This window comes from Hypanus sabinus, chromosome 14 (assembly GCF_030144855.1).
Source record: "Hypanus sabinus isolate sHypSab1 chromosome 14, sHypSab1.hap1, whole genome shotgun sequence".
Classification (NCBI taxonomy): Eukaryota; Metazoa; Chordata; class Chondrichthyes; order Myliobatiformes; family Dasyatidae; genus Hypanus; species Hypanus sabinus.
Window position 1 is genome coordinate 67,638,983 of NC_082719.1, and position 21,327 is coordinate 67,660,309.

At 38.9% G+C, this 21,327-nt stretch overlaps 1 protein-coding gene across 1 annotated transcript in view; it reads right to left on the reverse strand.

Moving 5' to 3' along the window:
- Window positions 1-4,675: 4,675 nt before the first annotated feature.
- The window catches only part of LOC132404836 (uncharacterized), a 58,392-nt gene continuing 41,740 nt past the window's right edge, over window positions 4,676-21,327 (reverse strand). Inside the window, exons 5-6 of the mRNA XM_059989373.1 lie at window positions 14,817-14,930; window positions 4,676-5,499 (exon numbers count right to left, since the gene is read on the reverse strand). Coding sequence (XP_059845356.1) covers window positions 5,433-5,499; window positions 14,817-14,930 — 181 coding nt within the window. The 3' untranslated portion in view covers window positions 4,676-5,432. The remainder of the gene's footprint in view (window positions 5,500-14,816; window positions 14,931-21,327) is intronic.

A 21,327-nucleotide genomic window follows, 5' to 3' on the forward strand; every position in this document is an offset into this window, starting at 1 on the left:
GCCGATCAACAGATAGCATAATGAAAGGAGAAGATACGCCAACGACGTGCAATTTCAGAAAGACGGAGTTGAAAAGTCAGAACATTTAAAGTCCAGCAAATTCCAGAGTTGGAATGTTATGGTGAGGTTGTATAAGGCATTGGTGAGGTCGAACTTGGAGTGTTGTGTGCAGTTTTGGTCACCAAATTACAAGAAGGATATTAATAAGGTTGAAAGAGTGCAGAGAAGGTTTACATGGATGTTGCCGTGACTTGAGAAACTGAGTTACAGAGAAAGGTTGAATAGGTTAGGACTTTATTCCCTGGAGCGTAGAAGAATGAGGGGAGATTTGATAGAGGTGTATAAAATTATGATGGGTATAGATAGAGTGAATGTAAGCAGGCTTTTTCCACTGAGGCTAGGGGAGAAAAAAAACCAGAGGACATGGGTTAAGGATGAAGGGGGAAAGTTCAAAGGGAACATTAGGGGGCTTCTTCACACAGTGAGTGGTGGGAGTGTGGAATGAGCTGCTAGATGAAGTGGTAAATGTGGGCTCACTTTTAACATTTAAGAAAAACTTGGACAGGTACATGGATGAGAGGTGTATGAAGGGATATGGGCCAGGTGCAGGTCAGTGGGACTAGACAGAAAAATAGTTTGGCACAGCCAAGAAGGGCCAAAAGGCCTGTTTCTGTGCTGTAATGTTCTATGGTTCTACATGACACTGACTGCAATGCTTTAAGCAGTCAGTTCACCACTATTTTACAGGAATAAGTGTTGTACTTGCTAATGGTCCCCATATCCCCTGAATAAATTTTAATAAACTGAACTGAAGTTTCCCTACCAAGTGACATGTTTGACACCATGTGGAAGATTCACACTTCAACCGTGTGCCTTTGAGCTCTGTCAGCTGTTTGCAGATATTTGGATGTCTTACTCTCCAATTTAAAAACATAATGGGTGTATGTCAATGAATCTGTTTTGTGAAGGAAATTATTGATTATGTATCACAAACTGAACACATACAGACAGCTGGCTGTGTTCCCAGCTTCAAAATTCAAATAGATTTATTACCAAAGTTCGCCTTTTGATATTCTCGGACTAAACTGCAGTAACCAGTGCAGCTTGGGAATAATAAAGACACATTTCAGAACTAGCTTAACGAATGAAATTCCACCAGTAAATAAGTATAATAGATAAGATTACATATGCTATTGCATTGTCTGAGCTATTACAGTGGAACAGCCTGCAGCAGGACCCGACTGTAAAACCATTAGCTTCTCTCACTCCTGCTCACACCATTTATTGGCCGAGTTCCTACTTCAATACCAGCAAGAAACAACAATTTCATGGAACATGAATGGAATGCTGATGCTTGGTATTATTTTGGATAAACTTCAGTTCAGAATCTTGGTGGTCATTTCACAGAATAATTAGGATTTACAGTTCAGACTTGGGATAGCCCGCAATTGTCCTGTGAAGCCACTTAAAGCTCTCCACCGCTCTTCCTTACTCAGCTAGAGAAAACATGCGAGAAGGTTGATGCCTCCTTTTGAATGGCCTTGATTTTATCTGTCTTTTTCACAGGTTACAACACTGTCCTTCCCAAACAACAAAAATGCTACCTAATCTTCCAGAAATTATTCCAAGTCAATGCAACATCATGAATTGAGGTATTTAAGATACAAGTTGCAAGGCAAATAGTTCACTACTCACTTCTGACATTTCTGCATTTCTACTGAAATGTTTTGGACTCATCGGCTTGCGAGGACCCGGAGAGAACTGAGCTTTCTATTTGTTAGCATTTGCACATTTTTCTTCAACAACTCTGCATTCTATTAATAGCTGATCAAAATAATAATTATACAGACTGACTGGTTCACTGGCTATTTGAGAAGTGTTGAAGGATCATCATTGCAAAGTGAATTGTGGCTAGCTTTTCACATTTGTGAGCTCACAGTTTGATATGCCACATATTGGAGAGCGACATGCTTTTGTTAAATATTTAGATGATGCCTTTTTATTTATTCATTTATTTAGTTATTGTTCTTATTTAGATACAGTGAGAAATAGGCCCGTCAGACCCTTCAAGTTGTACTGCCTAGCAACCTCTGATTTAACCTTAGCCTAATGATGGGACAATCTACAATGACCAATTAGCCTACTAACTGGTACGTCTTTGGACTGTGGGAGGAAACCAGAGCACCCAGAGGAAAGCCACATGGTCACAGGGAGAATGTACAGGCTCATTATAGACTGTGGCAGAACTTCTTTTCTCTGGCGACTGGTCTCAAAGCCCTCAGAGGCAGGCAGAACTTGCAAGAGGAGGCAATGTTTCTTCTTAGTATTCACATTCATCTTCACTCCAGTCCCCTGCTTTAGTTGAGAGCGTGAAGACAGCAATTATCTCCCAGCCTTTTGCGTTTGACCCACTTACACATTTAATCAGAGGGTGTTTTGCATTTTATTTAATTCACCCACTGATTTAAAATTGTTAACTCAAGAGATTCTTCTGATGCTGGTGATCCAGAGTTACTCACACAAAATGCTGAAGGAATCCAGCAGGTCAAGCAGCATCTATGGAAAAGAATAAAAAGTCAAAGCTTCAGTCCGAGACCCTTCATCAGGATTGGAGAGGAAGGGGAAAGAAGCCTGATTAAGGTGGTGGGGAGAGGAAGGAGTACAGACTATAAGGCATTACATCTATGATGCAGCATTCACTATTGCCTTAATTGCTTTTGTCAAAAAATATGAGGTCTTTGTGACATTAATGCCAAATAGGGGATGCCTATGATCTGCTGAACAGGATTCATTTGGCTTGATGAAATAAACAAGCACTGGAAATGTACAGTCCTTTTTTATGGCTGGATGCTACCCAATATTCCATGAGTTTTCCCGAGACACAGCACAGTAGCATGGTAAAGGAACAACATTATGAAAAGCAGTATTTTAAAATAAAATTTATAAAGCAAAAGGCATACTGCATTAACACTTCAATAAACCATTTTAAATCCATTTTTGAAGTTTATATATTTCCTACTGAAATGTTTTGCAAATCCTTATGAAATGTCCGTCTTCCCAAGTCCTGGGAAAGTGTGAATTTATTTTGGAAGGTGAAATTTGAAAGCAGAACACAGGGTTAATAGCAAGATTCTTGGTGGTGTGGAGAACAGAGGAATTTTGGCGTCTATGTCCACAGATCCCTCAAAATTGCCGCCCAAGTTGATAGGATTGTTAAGGCGGCGTATAGTGTGTTGGCCTTCGTTAGTCAAGGGATTAAGTTCAAGAGTTTATCTACAAAACCTTGGTTAGACCACACTTGGAATATTGTGTTCATTTCTGGTCACCTCATTATAGGAAAGATGTGGAAGCTTTAGAGAGAATTATCAGAGTGCTGCTTGAATTAGAGAACATGTCTTATGAGATAGGTTGAGCTAGTTATGGCTTATCTGTTTGGAGCAAGAGAGGATGAGAGGTGACTTGATAGACTTGCACAAGATGATAGCCAGAGATAAGAACTTTGCAGAGAGCAGTGGGTGTGTGAAATGGTGCTGGTAGAAGCAGACACATTAGGGGCATATAAGAAACTCTTAATTGCTGATAGAAAAAATGGAGGGTTATGTAGGAGGGAAGGTTTAGATTAATCTTCGAGTAGGCTAAGAGGACAGCACCGCATTTTGGAATGAATGTTCTAAATGTGGGGTGGGTTAAAGAATTTCTAATGTGATTGAGTAGGGACTGTTCTTAATATATATTTTAACAATGAAGTCTATGATTTAAAATGTTAAATTTCAAGAACTGCATTTTTCAGAAAGCTGACTGCTAGGAGGTTCTTTAAGAAACAGTTACTTGTAAAATTTCGGAATGTTAACATTCCCCATCCAACTACTCGCTTGCAGGTAGATTCCAGGCTCCTTCTAACAGGCTTCTATAGACTTGTTGCCATTCCACACACACACAGGGTGGAAAGCATCCAAGCTCCCTTTCCTCTCTCCATTTTTATATGGAATGGAAGTGCTCGTCTGGGATATATAAATCTCTCAGGAAATTCATCAATCCTCAATACCAGCTTTAAGTTCCTGACTGGAATCACTCATTTCCGAGTGGAAGAATGTTCTCTATATGAGCCTTTTATTTTTAAAGACCACCACTAAGTGGCAATCAGGATTGGATCAAAATTCTCAGCTGCTTTCCTTTGTCCTAGGAAACTGAGATCAATTGCAATTTCTCTGTTTTCACCCAACCAAATGGGTACTATATCAAATTATCTGACAGGAGCTGAAGCTGAAGTCTTCCTGATAACAGAGCGGTTGGAGATCCAAGCATTGTGCCAGGTAAAACCTCTTTAACTTAGCAGGAAATATTATGGAACCACTAAAATATTTATGTTACACAATACCAGATAAAAGCATGCTCCTCAACCAGGGATTCAATCAGCACCATGTGACATCCTATTTATAAATTTAACAGGTAATATACTTTCATTTAATTTGATCATTTAAAAGCTTTTAGAAAATATATAATAGTGTAGAAATATGAAGGGATATACAGCATTGTGTGTAAGAGATACATACAAGCTAGGATGCTTAAGACTCTTGCACAGTACTGTATGTCAATGTGGAGCGGAGAGAGAGTTTGCAAATCTGGCAAGAGCAAAGGATGTTCAGAATAGTGAGGGTGCCACGGTAGGGATGTGGGACAGGTGGCAGAGAAGGAGTGCCAGGGACGGGAGTTGGCACAGGTGCAGACACACCCAATCTTGAGACATGAGGCAAGGTCATTTGATTCCAAGCAATCGGTTTATTGATCATTACAGGATGTCTCTTTGGTGCTTCCAGCTCCCTCCCCTCTCCCTTCCCCTTTTCTCAACCAACCCTCTCCTTTCCACTCTCAGTCCACAACAGAGACCCACATCAGAATCAGGTTTATCATCATGCACACGTCATGAGATATGTCTTTTGTTTGTGGCAGCATTACAGTGCAATACATAAAATTCCTACAGAACTGTGCAAAAGTCTTAGACACCCTAGCTATATATAAATGTGCCAAAGACTTTTGCACAGTACTGTAGGTTTGAATTACGGTCGAATAATCGAAATGAAACACATTTTGAATGAATACAGTGGAACTAAGTTTCAAGGGTGTGATTGAGAAGCAAAAATGACTCACAACAGTTGTTCTAATTCTCAACAGAAAGAAACCTTTTACTTAAAAAGATGAAATTTCTCAGTACAAAATTTATCATCAATCGGGAAATGAATAAAATCAGTCTTCAAAAGGTTATGCTGGATGATAGCTGATTCACTATGCTGACACATAGATAGGCACTTCGTTTATTTTACGGTATGTGCAGTTTTGAAGAACAGGCCCGCTCTGTTAAGTAAAATAACAATCAAAAAATCTAACGTGCAAATAAGGCATCAAAGTTATTGTGTGCATCAATCCCTGATGGTTCACCCAGCATTTTCGTCATTCATGCCAAAAATAAAGTAAGGGGCAACTTCTGCATTTCGATGGAGTCTAGATAAGAAAAAGAACCACACTGTTAGCTTTCATATTTAACACTTGTTTTACCAATGCAATGAATTCCTTAAAAATTACAACAAATCCTATTCCAAATGACACACAATTTTCATCAGGAAAGCACATATACAGTATACTGAGGCCAGCTGAAAATGAAACTGAAACTGCTTGAAATTAAGCTAATTTTTATTGCGTTTAAAATTATACCTTGTGTATTTGGAAATGGCAACAAGAACTTTCAGCAATGCAGCCGGAAATAGGTGGTTTACACTTAATGTTGGATATCAAGTCTGCTATCTCTGAGGAAGCCAATTTAAAGTCACTGAAAAAGACTTCAAAAAGAACTGTGCTGAAGCTTTGCAGATCTTGCTGCAGTACACAACTCTGCACTTGGTCCACGTGAATTTTAAAGTGTGGCCACTAGAGTTATGCAGCAAACAAAATTAGCACAATTTAAATACCCTGACTGATTCACTGGAATAAATTTCTTTTAGGGTATGTTGCGAGTTTGAGTGCAGCCTACAACTTCAATGTCAAAGATTATGGAAAGACAACCCAAGGCCTTTTGAGCTTAGATTTTAGTTCATGTTTTCAATTCATAGATCTGTTGCATTGATTTGATAAGCTACCGTCGAACCTGGCACAGAATTAACAAAAAACTAGAAGAAAGAGGTACGCTACACAAGTTTCAGCCAATAATATCTGACTAGAAAGTCCAGCAATCACACACTGAAATTCTATGGCATGACCATCAAGTAGTCACACACACAATGTGGCTACAAACGCAGGTCAGGGACCATTCTGAGTAAATCACCTCATAATTCCCCAAACTTACCCATCACCTACAGGGATCAAGTCAGGAGTGTGATGAAATACTCTCTACTAACTTGCACTGGGCACATTCAAAGACAACACCTGGTTTGGAGAACAAGTCATATGAAGCAAGGTTAGCAGAGCTGGGACTTTTCTCTTTGGAGCGTAGAAGAATGTGAGGGGACTTGATAGAGATCTACAAGATTATGAGAGGCATAGATAGGGTGGATAGTCAGTACCTGTTTCCCAGGGCACCAATAGCAAACACCAGAGGACATATGTACAAAATTAAGGGAGGAAAGTTTAGGGGAGACATCAGGGGTGAGTTTTTTTTTATAAAACACAGAGGGTTGTGAGTGCCTGGAATGACTTGCCAGGGATGGTAGTGGAGGCTAAAACATTAGGGGTATTTAAGAGCCTCTTGGACAGGCACATGGATGAAAGAGAAATGGATGGTTATGGGGTAGTGTGGGTTTAGTACTTTTTTTAAGGATTGTATGGGTCGGCACAACATGGAGGGCTGAAGGACCTGTACTGTGCCATAGTGTTCTATGGTTCCATGGTTCATGTAGCTAAAAGCCACACAAGACATAGCAGTCCACTTGACAGGCACGCCATCCACAACCGTTCACTCATTCCACCCTCGACACACAGTAGCAGCAGCTTGCACAGCAGAAGCCTACCAGGACCCCTAGACAGCACCTTCCAAACCCACAACCTCACCAGCCAGTAGGACAAGGACAGCAAAAACATGGGAACACCTCCAGGTGGAAGTTGTCTTCTGAGCCACACAGAATCCTGACTTGAAAATGGAATCACCATTCCTTTACCTCTGCTGGGTTTCTCACTCAAAACATTGCGGGTGAACCCATAACCCAAGGACCGCAGTGATTCACAAAGGGAGCTCCACACTACGAAAGTCACATCCCTTGAATGAACAAATCATTAAAGCCTGTCATTTTCTTTGAGGAAAACTAATTTATATCATTTCAGTTGTTGTGTCTATGTACAGCATAATGACATTCAAATTGGAAAAGTATAGTTCTACCCTAAATACCTTGGGGAAGTTGCAATAGATACGAGTGCAGTTGTAGCCAACGATTGAACTACTGATCAGAAAGCACAAGTTTGAATCCTACCACAGCAGCTGGGAAATTAAAATTTTTAAAAATTATATATATTTGAAATGAAAAATCAGTTTCAGTAATGAACAACTTGAAAGAATTAGATTTTCATTTAAAAAAATCAGATTTACAAATAACTTGCGGGATGGGACATCTACCAATCTTAACTAGTCTGGCCTATTTCAACCAACACAGATAACTCTTCTGAAAGGACTCAGTAGTTACTTAGTTCAAGTGATAATTAGGGCACAATAATAGATATCTCTTCCACCCACAACACCTTGTATCCTGAACAAAACATAGATCACTTTCTACGATCCACTTAGAAGTAGGGAACGGAAAAGATGGATTTTCATTTCTCAGACACGTGCTGCAACCATTCAATAAGAGAAAAGATGTTCTAAAACAACCAAGCATTTTATCTCTGTTGGCTTAGGTACCAATGATGATTACCATTGAGAACTACAAAGGGAAAATGCATTAAACTGTCCAATTATAGGCAATACTTCATTAAATAATTTGTTAAAAAGCTGAAGAACAAATATTCCACTTAGACACAGAAATTCGAGTGCCCTCTTGACAAGTGCATTAAATGGCCAGGTTAGGGGTTTGCCGGCTGTAATTTGGGGGAGGAGCCTGCCATTTTAAATGTTGGTGGTGAAAAGATGCACCACTTTCTTCGGGCCAAAGGTTGGCCAACTGCGACCAAATTCTTCTCTGAAGGAGAGAAAACATGAATGATCATGGACCCAACCTAAGAGGTGGGGGCTTGAGCAGATCTGGGGTAGTGGGAGCCTAATGAGAGTGAAGGGACAAGGCTCAAGATATCATCGTATATGTGCATATTATTTAGCTATCAAAGCCCCAGTCCAATGCTGCATTATGAGCAGCTGGTTCTCCTGGGAGTGCTCAATGATGGTCAATGTCAAGGATAAATAGCCTAAACTCCCTCGCATTGCTCTGCAAGGAGCACTTCACCAGAAGCCCATCTGTTGTTGAATTCATAATTGTGACCCATGCCGTGAAGTGCTTGAATGAATTTCCCAAATGAATTGAAAGGACTTGAGTTTGTCGGCACTGCATTCTGTACTGTGTTAAATACACTCTCAATCACATAGCGGTGAAGCAGACAGTGCTAATTATTCTAATTCCAAGGCCATCCTGTGTTGTGATAACGAATCTATAAATATTTGACGATTCTGTGAACACCCAAACCTGACATACAAGCAACTAAAAGCCAGCTTGATGCTGAATCACAATGGAATTAAAATGATAAGATACAAAGGATACATCACTGCCCAGGAAATGGGAAAATGTCTCTGTCATCTACTGAGAAAATTGATGTAATTGACCAGCAAGTACAGTGTAATAGTTAAATTTGGTAATTTTAAGCAAATCAGACCCTGTCCCTGAAATAAGATGTTTTATTTTATAATGAGTACTTGACCTTCCCTCAAAATAAAAGATCAGATCGTATAGCTAGAGTCCGCTGAATTAATAGATTAAACCTTTTATTCAAAATCTCTACAGAAATACATATAGAGGTGTTAACCTGCATCTGTATTTTTGCTGGAAATCTGAAACAGCTCTGATGAACAATCATTAACCTGAAGTGCTGTCTCCCTGCCTGACATGCTAAGTACTGCTAGCATTTTCTGTTTCAGATTTCTATTTATTTTACTTTAATAATTGATCTGGTGTGGTAAACCATGTATATCTGTCTGGACACACCCCTCTGCTGACTGCTCCTGTGGCTCCTCCCACAGACCCCTGGATAAAGGTGATTGTGTCTCTGCTCCTCCCACAGTCATCCAGCATGGACGTGCTCTGTTTTACTGCTAATAAAAGCCTTTCAGTATTTACTCTACTTCCAGTCTTTTGGAGTTATTGATAGTGCATCATGTGGTTAAGCAAAATTTATCCTCACATTTTAAAGTAAGCATGTTAACATTGGTAAATTACTTTACCATCGTCATATGCACCGAGATCCAGTGAAAACCTTTGTTTGGCATGACATCATAAGTATGTTGGGGTTGTACAAAAGGAAAATCATAACAGAATGTGGAATAAGTGGTTTACTTACAGAGAAAACGCAGTGCAGGTAGACAATAAAGTGTAAGGTCACTATGAGGTAGATTGCAAGATTTATCCTGCATTTTATCAAACTAGGCAGCCATTCAATAGCATTGCAGCACTGGGACAGAAGCTGCCCTTGAGACTGCTGGTACGTACTTTCAGGCTTTTCCATTTTCTGCCCAACGGGAGGTGCAAATAGAGACAATGTCCAGGGTGGATGGGAACTTGGACAACGTAGCTACTTTACTAAGGCAGTGAGAAGCATAGACAGAGTCCATGGGGAAGAGGCTGGTATCAGTTGTCTGCAGTGTCTTGCAAGAGCAGATGTTGTACCAAGCCATGGTGTCTATGGATAGGACGCTTTCTTTGGTGCATCTATAAAAGTGGTCAAGGTGGACATTCCAAATTTCTTTAGCCTCCTAAGGAGTATAGATACTGGTGCACTTTCTTTCTTAAGGCATCTACATGGATGAACCAAGACAGCCTTTTTAGCGATGTTCAATCCTAGAAACTTAAAAATGCCTGATAAAATCGTGCTTCTAAGCAGTCTTGTTTTGCAGTTCAGGATTCACCTTTATTATTGACTAGAAAGCTTACAGCCTCCATTCAGAATGTTTGGTGTTTTCTTTTCATTAAGCACACAAGTAGAAGTCAAAACTTTAAACTCCATGGTTAATGAAGGCAAAGCAGTTTAGGGAGTAAACATTAAAGTAGTATCTTTACTTGCCAATAACAATGACTGGATGACGCTAACACACAACTTTATAAGTAAACTGGATGTTTAAAATGGTACACCACATATTGCCTGAATTACATAAATGTGACGTCTCACTGCTGGTAATCAACACTTTTCAGTCAGACTGTAACCCATCGACATGTGCCAGAGTCCAAACTGAAACCACGGGCAATTTCTTGTGTAATTACACAAACATATAGCAGGAAATTCAAAACCTGGACTAATCATAACTTCTCCCAAAATACACAAAAACTTTTTTCAGTCAATTTTACACACACAGCCAAAGACTTCCCAAATTTCTTCAAATAAATACACATGCTACTTTATATCTCTTTATATCCTTCTTTGTAAGGCAATTGAGTACAGGTCAGCTTTTCAGGTTGTAGCACAGAAAACATAATTTTTGCTTAATTTCTATTTGCTGCTTCCAATCCAGGCTCCTTGCCCCTTCTCCATACCTTACTTCACTTTTTCTTTCCAAATACTTTTTTGAAAGTACTTTTGTTACAGTCTCATGAATAATCATGTTTCAGGAAACTAGCAGGAAATATTTATTTTCTTCTAGCAAAAGTATTTAGTCCTCTAAGTCACCAGTTAATTGTAAATTCACAATCATTTATATTCAGCCTCTCTTTTAACCAGGAAAACTCTTGCTCTCTTTAAACAATGAGAAATCACATAAAAGTGGCCATGAAGGTTCAAAGTGAATTTTATTATCAAAGTACACCATATACAACCAAGATTCATTTTCCTGTGAGCATACACTACAAATCTATAAAAAAAGTAACTATAACGGGATCAATGAAAGATCAACCAGAGTGCAGACGAAAACAAACTGTGCAAAGGCAAATATAAATAAAGAGCAATAAATCATGAGAACATGAGATAATGAGGTAAAGAGTCCTTAAAGTGAGACCATTGGTTGTAGGAACATTTTATTGTTGGGCAAGTGAGTGTAGTTATCCCTTCTATTCAAGAACCTGATGACTGGGGGGTAGTAATTGTTCTTGAACCTGGTGCTGCAAGTCCTGAGGCACTTGCACTTTCTACCTGATGACAGCAGCAAGAAGAGAGCATCACCTGGGTAGCGGCAATCTCTGATCACGGATGCTACAACAATGTTTCATGTAAATGTGCTCAGTGGTTGGGAGAGGTTTACCCACGTTCCACTACCTTTTGTCAGGTTTTCTGTTGAAAGGCATTGGTGTTCCCACACTATGCCATGAGTCAATACACTCTCCAGTACACATCTAAAGAAGATAAATTGAGGATTGCTTTAAAGTGAATCCAACATTCACAGGTTGAAACGTTGAATATAAAAGTCGGAACATTACGCTGCAACTTTACAAAATAATAATTAGCCCATACTGGGAGTATTGTAGAAAGAATATGATTATACTGAAGAAAGGACAGAGGGGATTTAGCAGGATGTTATCTAGGTTGGGGGACTTTATAGGTTATAGGGAAGGTTTAGATAGGCTAGGCTTGTTTTCCCCAGAGCAAAGAAAGCAAAGGAGTGATAGATGTATATAAAATAATAATGTCATTTATACAGATAGGTCGAGAGTCAAGTTTTCCAATTGTATGGTTATAAAACCAATAGGGAAGAAGATTAGAAGAGGGGAAGGAGTTTTAAACGTGATCTAAGGAGAAAGTTTAGATGAGATATGGATTGCACTTTTAGAATCAGATACCTCTTTGTTTAAGGGACATAAAAGACAGGTACTTGACCAGGCGAGGTGTAGAAGGACACAGATGCAATCAGGCAAATGTGATTACTGAAGATTGCCAGAAATGTTGGGATTGGAAACAATGGGCTGGAGAGCCCATTCTTGTGTAGTATGACCATGATGCTATGACCATCAAGAAACTAACAGGATTGAATTAGCATCTATGTTGCAACGCTTCCAATCATACTTTCAGCTGACCTCCATCGAGTTCTTGCTCAACAGTGCTAAAGGACCATCAGTTTTCCTCCATCTCTGTACTAGTAAATTTTGGCCTTGAATCTTACTAACCTCTATTCCATGTTCTTTCTCTCCCTCCTCCCAATAGTCTATTCTACAGCATTAAAAATCATTTGTCATCAAACTGCCCAAACCACCATCCTGCCTACAGATTTACATAATCTCCAAATTTCACAAATACCTAGGACTCAAAAACTGTTAACTTTGTCCTGTCTAACATATATACATAAACAATACCGTAAGGTGCATCGCGTCCCCCATTCTACCAACCTCAAAATATCTACTTTGGTCCACTGTCTCGATCCATTCATTTAACCACAGCAATAATACCATTTGCTTTTATTTTCATAACTACTCTGATATGCTACTTAATACACATATCATAGGACACACACTTCTTAGATGCTGTCACTTTGTTTTTTTAAATGAAGCATGACCATCACTTTACAGATGCATGCCAGCTGTCCCAGATTAACTTATGCCCTTCCAAATGTTCACAAATTTCACCCGTACATTGAGTCTTTAGGCAAAGCTAATTGATTTGTAATTTTCCAGTCTCTCTTTTTTTTGAAGAGGGGAGAACATTTTCCACCCTGCAGTTCTTCAGCTAAATTCACATTGCTGAGGCTCATGTTTTTAATCATTATTGCTACAACTATTTCTTCCCTAACTATTTGGAAATTCACACCATTCAGATTTTGTCTTGACCTCAATCCTAACCGAGTTTCGTTTGATTGCACTTTTTTTAAAAAATACTTACCTCAAGTGCTCTCAATCCTGCTGGGGTTCTCCAACATTTATGTTGTTTTATTAGAATGAGCATATTACATTCAAACATTAGTTTCTATTTGATTCACTACTGCCTCCACCACTTTAACCCCAAGCAATTAAATCAGGTTTTACCCCCTACACATCTACACAAGCACAAAGGAATACAATCTCACAATTATGACAAAACTAACTATCTTATAAAGTTACCTGAACTATTTCACTAAATTATCAGAAAAATTATTTTTGTACAAATTGCCTTTGTACATGCATTTTAGTTTATTCAAAATGAAAAGGATGTATTTTCAAGATAGAAATGCAAATTAAGCCAGAAAAATGTTCAAAATTGCCTCATCTTAAAATTAGCGTTGCAAATACTGAGCAAATGATTTTGGAATGAATGTCAGTGAATGAAAGCAATATTATAAAACTGTTAAATGAATGCACTAATTTTATCAAAGCTTTGCCATAAATCTAGATCTTTGCTACACACATGCCTGACTATCCTTCCTTTTTTATTTTAATAACTTTGAAAATCAGCGTGAAAAAAAATAAAATTTATGTAACAATAATGGAATGCATTTCAATAATGAAGAGCTCTGCATGTTTATTTCTTAAACTAAAGCTGTAAAGACAGGTTTAGTCCAATTATATTTGACTTTTATTTCAAATCAAGCCTCCTTCTGCCTAATAAGCAGATGAACAATACTTAATGCTTCCTGTCACTAATAGGCATTCATTATCCCCAGTCCATAATTTTCTACAGCTGTGTGAAGCAGATAGCCAATAAGGGAAAGAATACAGCTTAGATGATGCATTTAAATGAACTTCTATTCAAAATAAAATTAGTTGGCAGAAACAGCTACTGAAAGCCAATTTGTAAGGTTTTATATTTTTGCATTTATATGGTCATGTCTAATACTATCTCTGTCTTTAAATATTTCTCTCTATCCCAATCATTTAAGTTCCTTTCCTACATTTGAGAAACTGAAGCAGGATAGCTTATTTGGCCCTTGGGACATTTACTGCATTACTGTTCATTAAACTGCGTGCAATTCATATGCCAGCTTGATACGTAAGCACTTTGTCCTCAGTCACTGGTTCATTCTAACAAAACCAATGCCCAATAAAATTGTTACAAATCATTTCCATAGTGAGAAATACGACACTTTTTGACATATTGTCTAAAAATTCACCTGCTGATTTAGTAGTGTTACATAGCACTCTAAGTATCACTTCAATTCTGAGTTCACCACAGTTAAATTCAGCAGCACCCAAGATGCAAGTTGTCAGATCTTTGTTTGCCTGTTTCCTTCACACCCGAATGAAAATCGGGAAAAGCTGGAACCATTTGCAGATTAATTGAAAGGGAGAAGGCAATCGATCCCTTGAAAGACGGGTGGCCTGGAATTGGAGCTAGTGAGATTGCCCAGATTTCACCCCAGTCCTAAACATGTTGCTGTTTTGTAACTATTTCATATTTTTCAGTATAACTTTCATGTTCAAGCGCATTATATATACATGTAGCAAGTCAGAAATGCAAGAAACAGAAATGTGGGCATAATTAGATTTTAAAAAAAATAAACATTGGTCTCCCAAAATTCAGCACATTTTGACATCAAGGAAACCAAATGACAGGCTGCAATAATAAATGGAAACCTCCTCATGGTGTAAAATGTTTGTGGCATTATAGGGAATAACCCTGGTCCGAAAATATATTTAGGTAAATTATCTACAACCTTAAGCAATGTTAAGTTCAGCCAAATAGAAGAAATCATGATCTATAATTTACTAAAATAATGTAAAATACAAATAATCCAGACACCTTACCTTAGAAATGCCCGTAATCGCTCATCTCGTCTCCACTTTTTATAAAAGGAATAGGACAGGTACATCAGGATTACTCCACCAATGCAACCAAACACAGCTCCAGTCAGCACATCACTACCCAGAGAAGAAAACAAAATATCCTTTAAGGCGATGAGATAACACTTAAATGCTGCAGCACTAAACAGAAATGCTGGCATGACATAAGTCCCACTTTGGCTCTGCTAAGAAAACCTTTCAAAGTTAAACTGCATTAAATCAAACTATAACTAATAACTTCTGAAAAGGTTCATTAGCTTTCCAATGAGTACCAGGCCATTGTCTCTTGGACAATTGCATCCTCGTTTCCGTAAGTGCAATGCTGTTGTGGCAGGGCAAGCTGACCTCTAACTCGCAGAGTCCGATCACCAGCTTTCAGCTTCACCACCTCATTGCTCCATTAACCCACCAATCAATATCAGGCGATTGTCTCCTGGACAATTGCATCCTCATTTTCACAAGAGCTCTTCCTTCTACAAGATAGTGCCGGTGACCAGCAGCAGCATTTTTCAGGCAGTTCACAAAACAGCTAGAAACTCTACAGGATATACTTCTTCTGATCTGTGATTGCTGCAGTCTGCAGCCTGTAATTTCCTTTTTAAGGATGTACCTTTTAACTGACCAAATGATCTGGCACTTTTGTGATCTCCTGGGGGATTTGACGAACTAGACTCTCAGGGCTGCAGGTACGGCTAGGGTGACCCGCACCAGGAAGCAGGCACTGCATCAAGGCGTGGTGGCAGAAAACGAACCCATTGTTGGCTCCGTGTTGATTAAAGCATTGAGCAAGATTAAAATCATTGAGGATGAAAGCAGAAAGCGAGCAGGTTATCAGTGCTGTCTGCCTGGGTTTGATCGGTCTCCCTCTCTCCGTCTTGGGTCCCACAGCGTTAGGTTTGGGAGCAGTCGTTGCCCAGCAGCCATGAGGCTCCTGGCCAGGGTTCTCTCACCTTAGCACTGAACGGGCCCCTTGGCTGTGGCCTCACTTCCAGAGACTCTGCAGCTCATGTTCCATGTCTTTTTCTTGGTCTACTTCTTCCTTACTATTTGCTCGATTTGTCCAAGGCATCAAGGGCGAATGTTCAGCTCACTTCTCTGTGAGGTTTACTCATGTCTGCTCTGAACTAACTCTGTAGCTGCGGCCTGCAACCATCAACACTAGGCTCAGCTCCATGGCTACTGTCTGGACCATCTTCACTCACCTCCCTTGCTGCAGACTCACTTTTGGAAACTCTACAGTTAATGTTCTGTGTGTTACTTGTTTACTTTTTTATTGTTTGCACAGTTTGTTCTTTTGTGCGTGTGTTTTTAAACGGGTTCTATTGTACTTCTTCATTTTGTGGCTGCCTGCAAGAAGATGGATTTCAAGGCTGCACACAGTTTACATACTTTGAATGTACTTTGAACTTTGACACAGCTTCCAGTGCGGTAGCCTGCTCCAGTCTTCTGCCCAGTTTCACAAGTAGAACTGTCCAGGAAACGAATGATCAAGACACTGGCAGTGATATGCAGAACATAACTTGAGGACTGTTTACTCAGGATACATATTCAATGTGGGACATACAGTTTAGACATGGCAGAGAGGAGGGGCACAGCTAAAGTCCGATATTAATCTTTCAAAAAAGAACATAGATTTTCAGTTTTGGCAACCAGCAGTCAAAAAGCAGCACTGGAGAAATATTTAAACAGTAGGAATGTAATGAACCTGCAAAATTATATTAAATTGTTGGGATAGTATAAAGCGAACATATTAAGAAGAAATTTAAATATGAGAACCAGGGAAGGGGTGGTGAAATCGGTGACTGACCAGACTCCTGGATAGAAATGTGAAAGAAAGAAACAGACAAATCATTTATAAAAGACGATCGGTTGCTGCAGCATACCCTTGCACATATTTAGTTCCAGCTCCCGATGATCAAGTTCATCACAACATTGCCCAAAGCACACAGCACAATTCGAAGCAAAAGGAACACAGTGCAACTCCACTTACTCCACTTAGCTGACACAAACACCAACTGCACAACCTAAAAATGTCAATATACACTCATTGTTGAATATAATGCATCATATTTCATCTAAACTGAAACAGATGTGGTTCCACATGCACTTCATAAACATCCTTCCAATTTACGGGAAACACTTAAATTTTTAATCCAGAAGCATAGCTCATCTTTGAGAACTGGTTTTGCAATTTAACCACTAGAAGGAATTACACAAAAGTCTGTAAGATCATTCCATGTCATTTGTATAGTGACCAGCTGTTTACATGTGACTAAGCCATTGAAAATGACTCATGTTTTGCTGCTAGCTTGTTTGTGACACCATAAAGAAATGGAATACAAATAATGAAACTTTAAAATTATCATTTGTTAATATGAATTATAAAACTGTGAAATGTATTTATTTTATGCAGAAGAGATTCTGTATCTTTGCAAAAGTTAGATTAATTCCAGAATACAGGAATTCTGTAAGTTAATGAGACCGCTAGACAGGTATATGGAGGAATTTAAGGTGGGGGGTTATATGGGAGGTAGGGTTTGAGGGTCAGCACAACATTGTGGGTTGAAGGGCCTGTAATGTGCTGTACTATTCTATGTTCTAATACCTTTATACCATTCCACAATTTCCGGCAGAGTAGAAATCCAAAAACATTTGCCAGATCTAATTCTAATTTTGAATGCTAATCCATGCCCAATGTGCACAATTTTGACATAATAAAAAACGATGAGATACGGCAGGTTGTGTCAAACTACATGGCTATAAAGTACAAGCTGCAGTGACTTTTAAACTGATGTTTAAAACTGTTCAAAAATCTGCATAAAGATGATACACAACAAAAGCAACTGTTAATCTATTCTACCAATATATAAATATGTATAAATTAATATCTGCACATCTTAAAGCAAGCCCCGACCATCATTGTCAGCAATATTTTGTCCCTAATATTTATTTTTTCTTTGAGTATATTGCTCCAATTAGTCCCCAGAGAATCTTTGAAAAAGAGTCGAGATTCTAATAAAGCATTGTTTGATGCTGATGTGCTCTTCCCTTTCCTTCTCTTTTTTTTTTAAATTGATTTTTATGCATTTTCTACAACACTACAAACAAAAAAAAAAACCCCAAAAACAAAGTAGGAAATTAGTACAGTGCAAGATAAACATACAATACTAATATAATACAAAATAAGATCATTGAGAAAGCACCCAAGTTGAAGTTGTGTAAAGTTAGTGTCCACCTCAAGCCCCACAACAAAAACTCCAGACCAACCAGAGCAAAATGTAGGAAATATAAATCAGAACATTCAAACCCCCAAAACTGTAAATACAACTGAAAACAGAAGATAATAATGCCTACTACCAAAAAAAAGAGCTGAAAGCAAGGGACTGAAAAAATAAACTTAATTAAGAGGAAAGTTATGAAAATACTCCATAAAAGGTCCCCAGACCTTATGAAACTTTATATCCAAGTTAAGAATTGAATAATGAATTTTTTCAAGGTCTAAACAGGACATGATATCGTTAAGCCATTGAGCATGCGTGGGTGGGGCAACATCTCTCCATCTAAGGAGAATTAGACGTCTAGCCAGGAGAGAAGCAAAAGATAATATTCGACATTTAGTCGAACTCAAGCGTATATCTGTCTCACCCAAGAAACCAAACAGAGCAATTAAAGGGTTAGGTTCTAAGTGGTGATTCAGAATACAAGATAAGGTTATAAAAACATCTTTCCAAAATTTCTCTAAATTAGGACAGGTCCAGTACATATGAATAAGAGAGGCCTCGCCACTTTTGCATTTATCACAAAGAGGACTAATATTAGGGTAAAATCAAGATAATCTAGATTTGGACATACGGGCCCTATGAACAATCTTAAACTGTAAAAGACAGCGGCGAGCACAGAGAGAAGTTGAATTAACCAATTTGAGAATCAAGTCCCAAACCTCATCAGATAAAGGGATATTTAAGTCATGCTCCCAAGCCATTCTGATTTTATCCACAGGGGCATGCTGTAAGGATACTAATTTATCATGAATAAAGAATAAATTAACCCAGTGGATTAATAGAAAGAAAGAAATCCATAGCATTTTTCTCAGGCATTTCAGGGAAGTTGGGAAATAACTGATAAGTGTCTGATTTGGAGATATCTAAAGAAATGGGCATTAGGTAGATTGAACTTAGCAGAGTGCTGTTGAAAGGATGCGAAGCGATTATCGATGAAAAGATCTTCAAAATGCCTAATGCCCTTTCTATACCAATCATAGAAAGTTGAATCATACATAGTAGGTAGAAAAAGATGATTATGTAAGATAGGACTAGAAAGGGAAAAACCATAAAAACCATAAAATTTCCTAAACTGGGCCCATATTCACAAAGTATGTCTAACAAGAGGATTAACAATTAGTCTAGACCAGGGGTCAGCAACCTTTACCACTGAAAGAGCCACTTGGACCCGTTTCCCACAGAAAAGAAAACACTGGGAGCCGCAAAACCCGTTTGACATTTAAAATGAAATAACACTGCATACAACGTTTTTTTTGCCTTTATGCTATGTATAAACAAACTATAATGTGTTGCATTTATGAAATTGATGAACTCCTGCAGAGAAAACGAAATTACATTTCTGCATGCAACAAAAACATTTTGAACTCCGAAAAAAAGACATTGGGTTGAAGGTTACTTTTAACTAAAATACTCAATGTCTATTTGAGTTCTTCTTGTATTTATGAAAAACGCTGAACTTAAATTTTCCGCCAGCAGCAAACCAAAAATAACATCAGCCAGCTGTCAACCTGAAAAATAAAAGGACTATTTCACTAAACAATGAAAAAATATGAATATTCCTAAAATAATAGGCAATTAAAATATGTATCATACTTGGTTAATGGGATTTCTGCTCCTGGACCTCAGCGCACAGCATCTGCACATCAGGGCTGTATGACGTCACCTTCATCTTTACACAGAATCGCAAGCTGTCATCTGTGAGGTGTGCACGATGTTTGTTTTTAATAAAGTTCATGTTGGAGAACACCTGCTCACATACATATGTGGATCCAAAGATCGACAGGACTCCAAGCGCATACTTTTTAATGTTTACATAAATGTCGGGGATAGCATTCCATGTTTCGAACACAAGTTTGTCCGGTTTAGGGAGGTTTTCAATATCACTCCATTTGTGATTCTGAGCAAGAACGGCCTTCTGACGGGCAACATCTTCAAGGTCTGCTGTCAAGCGTCTAAACTTGGACACCCATATGTCTTTGTCGGCTATTTCGGCCAGTTCCATCTCAAGATCAGGTTTACTCATACCTGCCAATGCAGTCGTATTCAGTAGAGATGAATCGATGCTTGGGGGAGTGACCGGGAAGGATAATGTGTTTTTTTTCCTCTCTGAACTCACAGAAGCATTTCCCAAATGATGTTTGCATTGCGATGATTGCAGAATGTAAATACTCCGAATTTATCATGTCGTGACCTTGTTTGAACTCTCTCAAATTGGGGAAGTGAGACAAAGTGCCTTTCTGTCAATCTCTGGCAAGCACTGTCAACTTGCGCTCGAATGCCAAAACATCCTCCAACATGTGTAGGGCTGTACGTCCTTTCCCCTGAAGAGCTGTGTTCAGCGTGTTCAGGTGCGCTGTCGTGTCTACCATGAAGTGTAGCTTTTCCAGCCCTTTGCTGCCCAGGAAAGTTTTCACTTCTTCCAGACACGCGACAAAGCGTTTCAGCACCTCCCCTCTGGACAGCCACCGGACTTTGTTGTGCAGCAGGAGATCAGAATATGCGCTTTCCAGCTCGTCCAGTAACAAACGGAATTGACGGTGATTTAAACTTTTTGCCATTATTTTATTGACAATCTGAATGACAACATCCATTACTTCTGTGCATTCCGGAGGAAATGTTTGAGCGCACAGTGCCTCTTGGTGCAAGATGCAGTGAAAAATCAGCAGCTTTCTGTCCAGCGACTTCTGCAGAAAAGCCATAATTCCCTTGTGCGTTCCCGTCATATTCGGTGCCCCCATCAGTAGCTACTGACACCAGGTGGGTTTATTCCTTTGGCTCTTAAACAATTCAAGACAGCCTCACAGATGTCCGTCCCCCATGTTTGGTCTTTTAGAGGTATCAACTCAATCAGTTCTTCCCGTGGCCCGGCAGAGTTTACATACCGGCAGAACAACACTATTTGTTCAATATCACCTTTGTCTTTAGACTCGTCACAGGCAATCGAGTAGGCCACAGCTGAATTGATGTCTTTAATTTGCTGTCTTGTGATGTCTTCTGCCATTTTTATGGTTCTGTCTTTGACAGTCTTTACAGAGAGGGGCATATCCCTGATTTTCTGCACAATTTCACTCTTGTTTTTAAAGTCCGTGAATAGATGTTCTGAAATCTTAATGAAAGATTCTTTTATATATTCACCATCTGTAAACTGCTTCCCGTGCCTGACTATTTCCTAAGTGGCAATATAACTAGCGTAT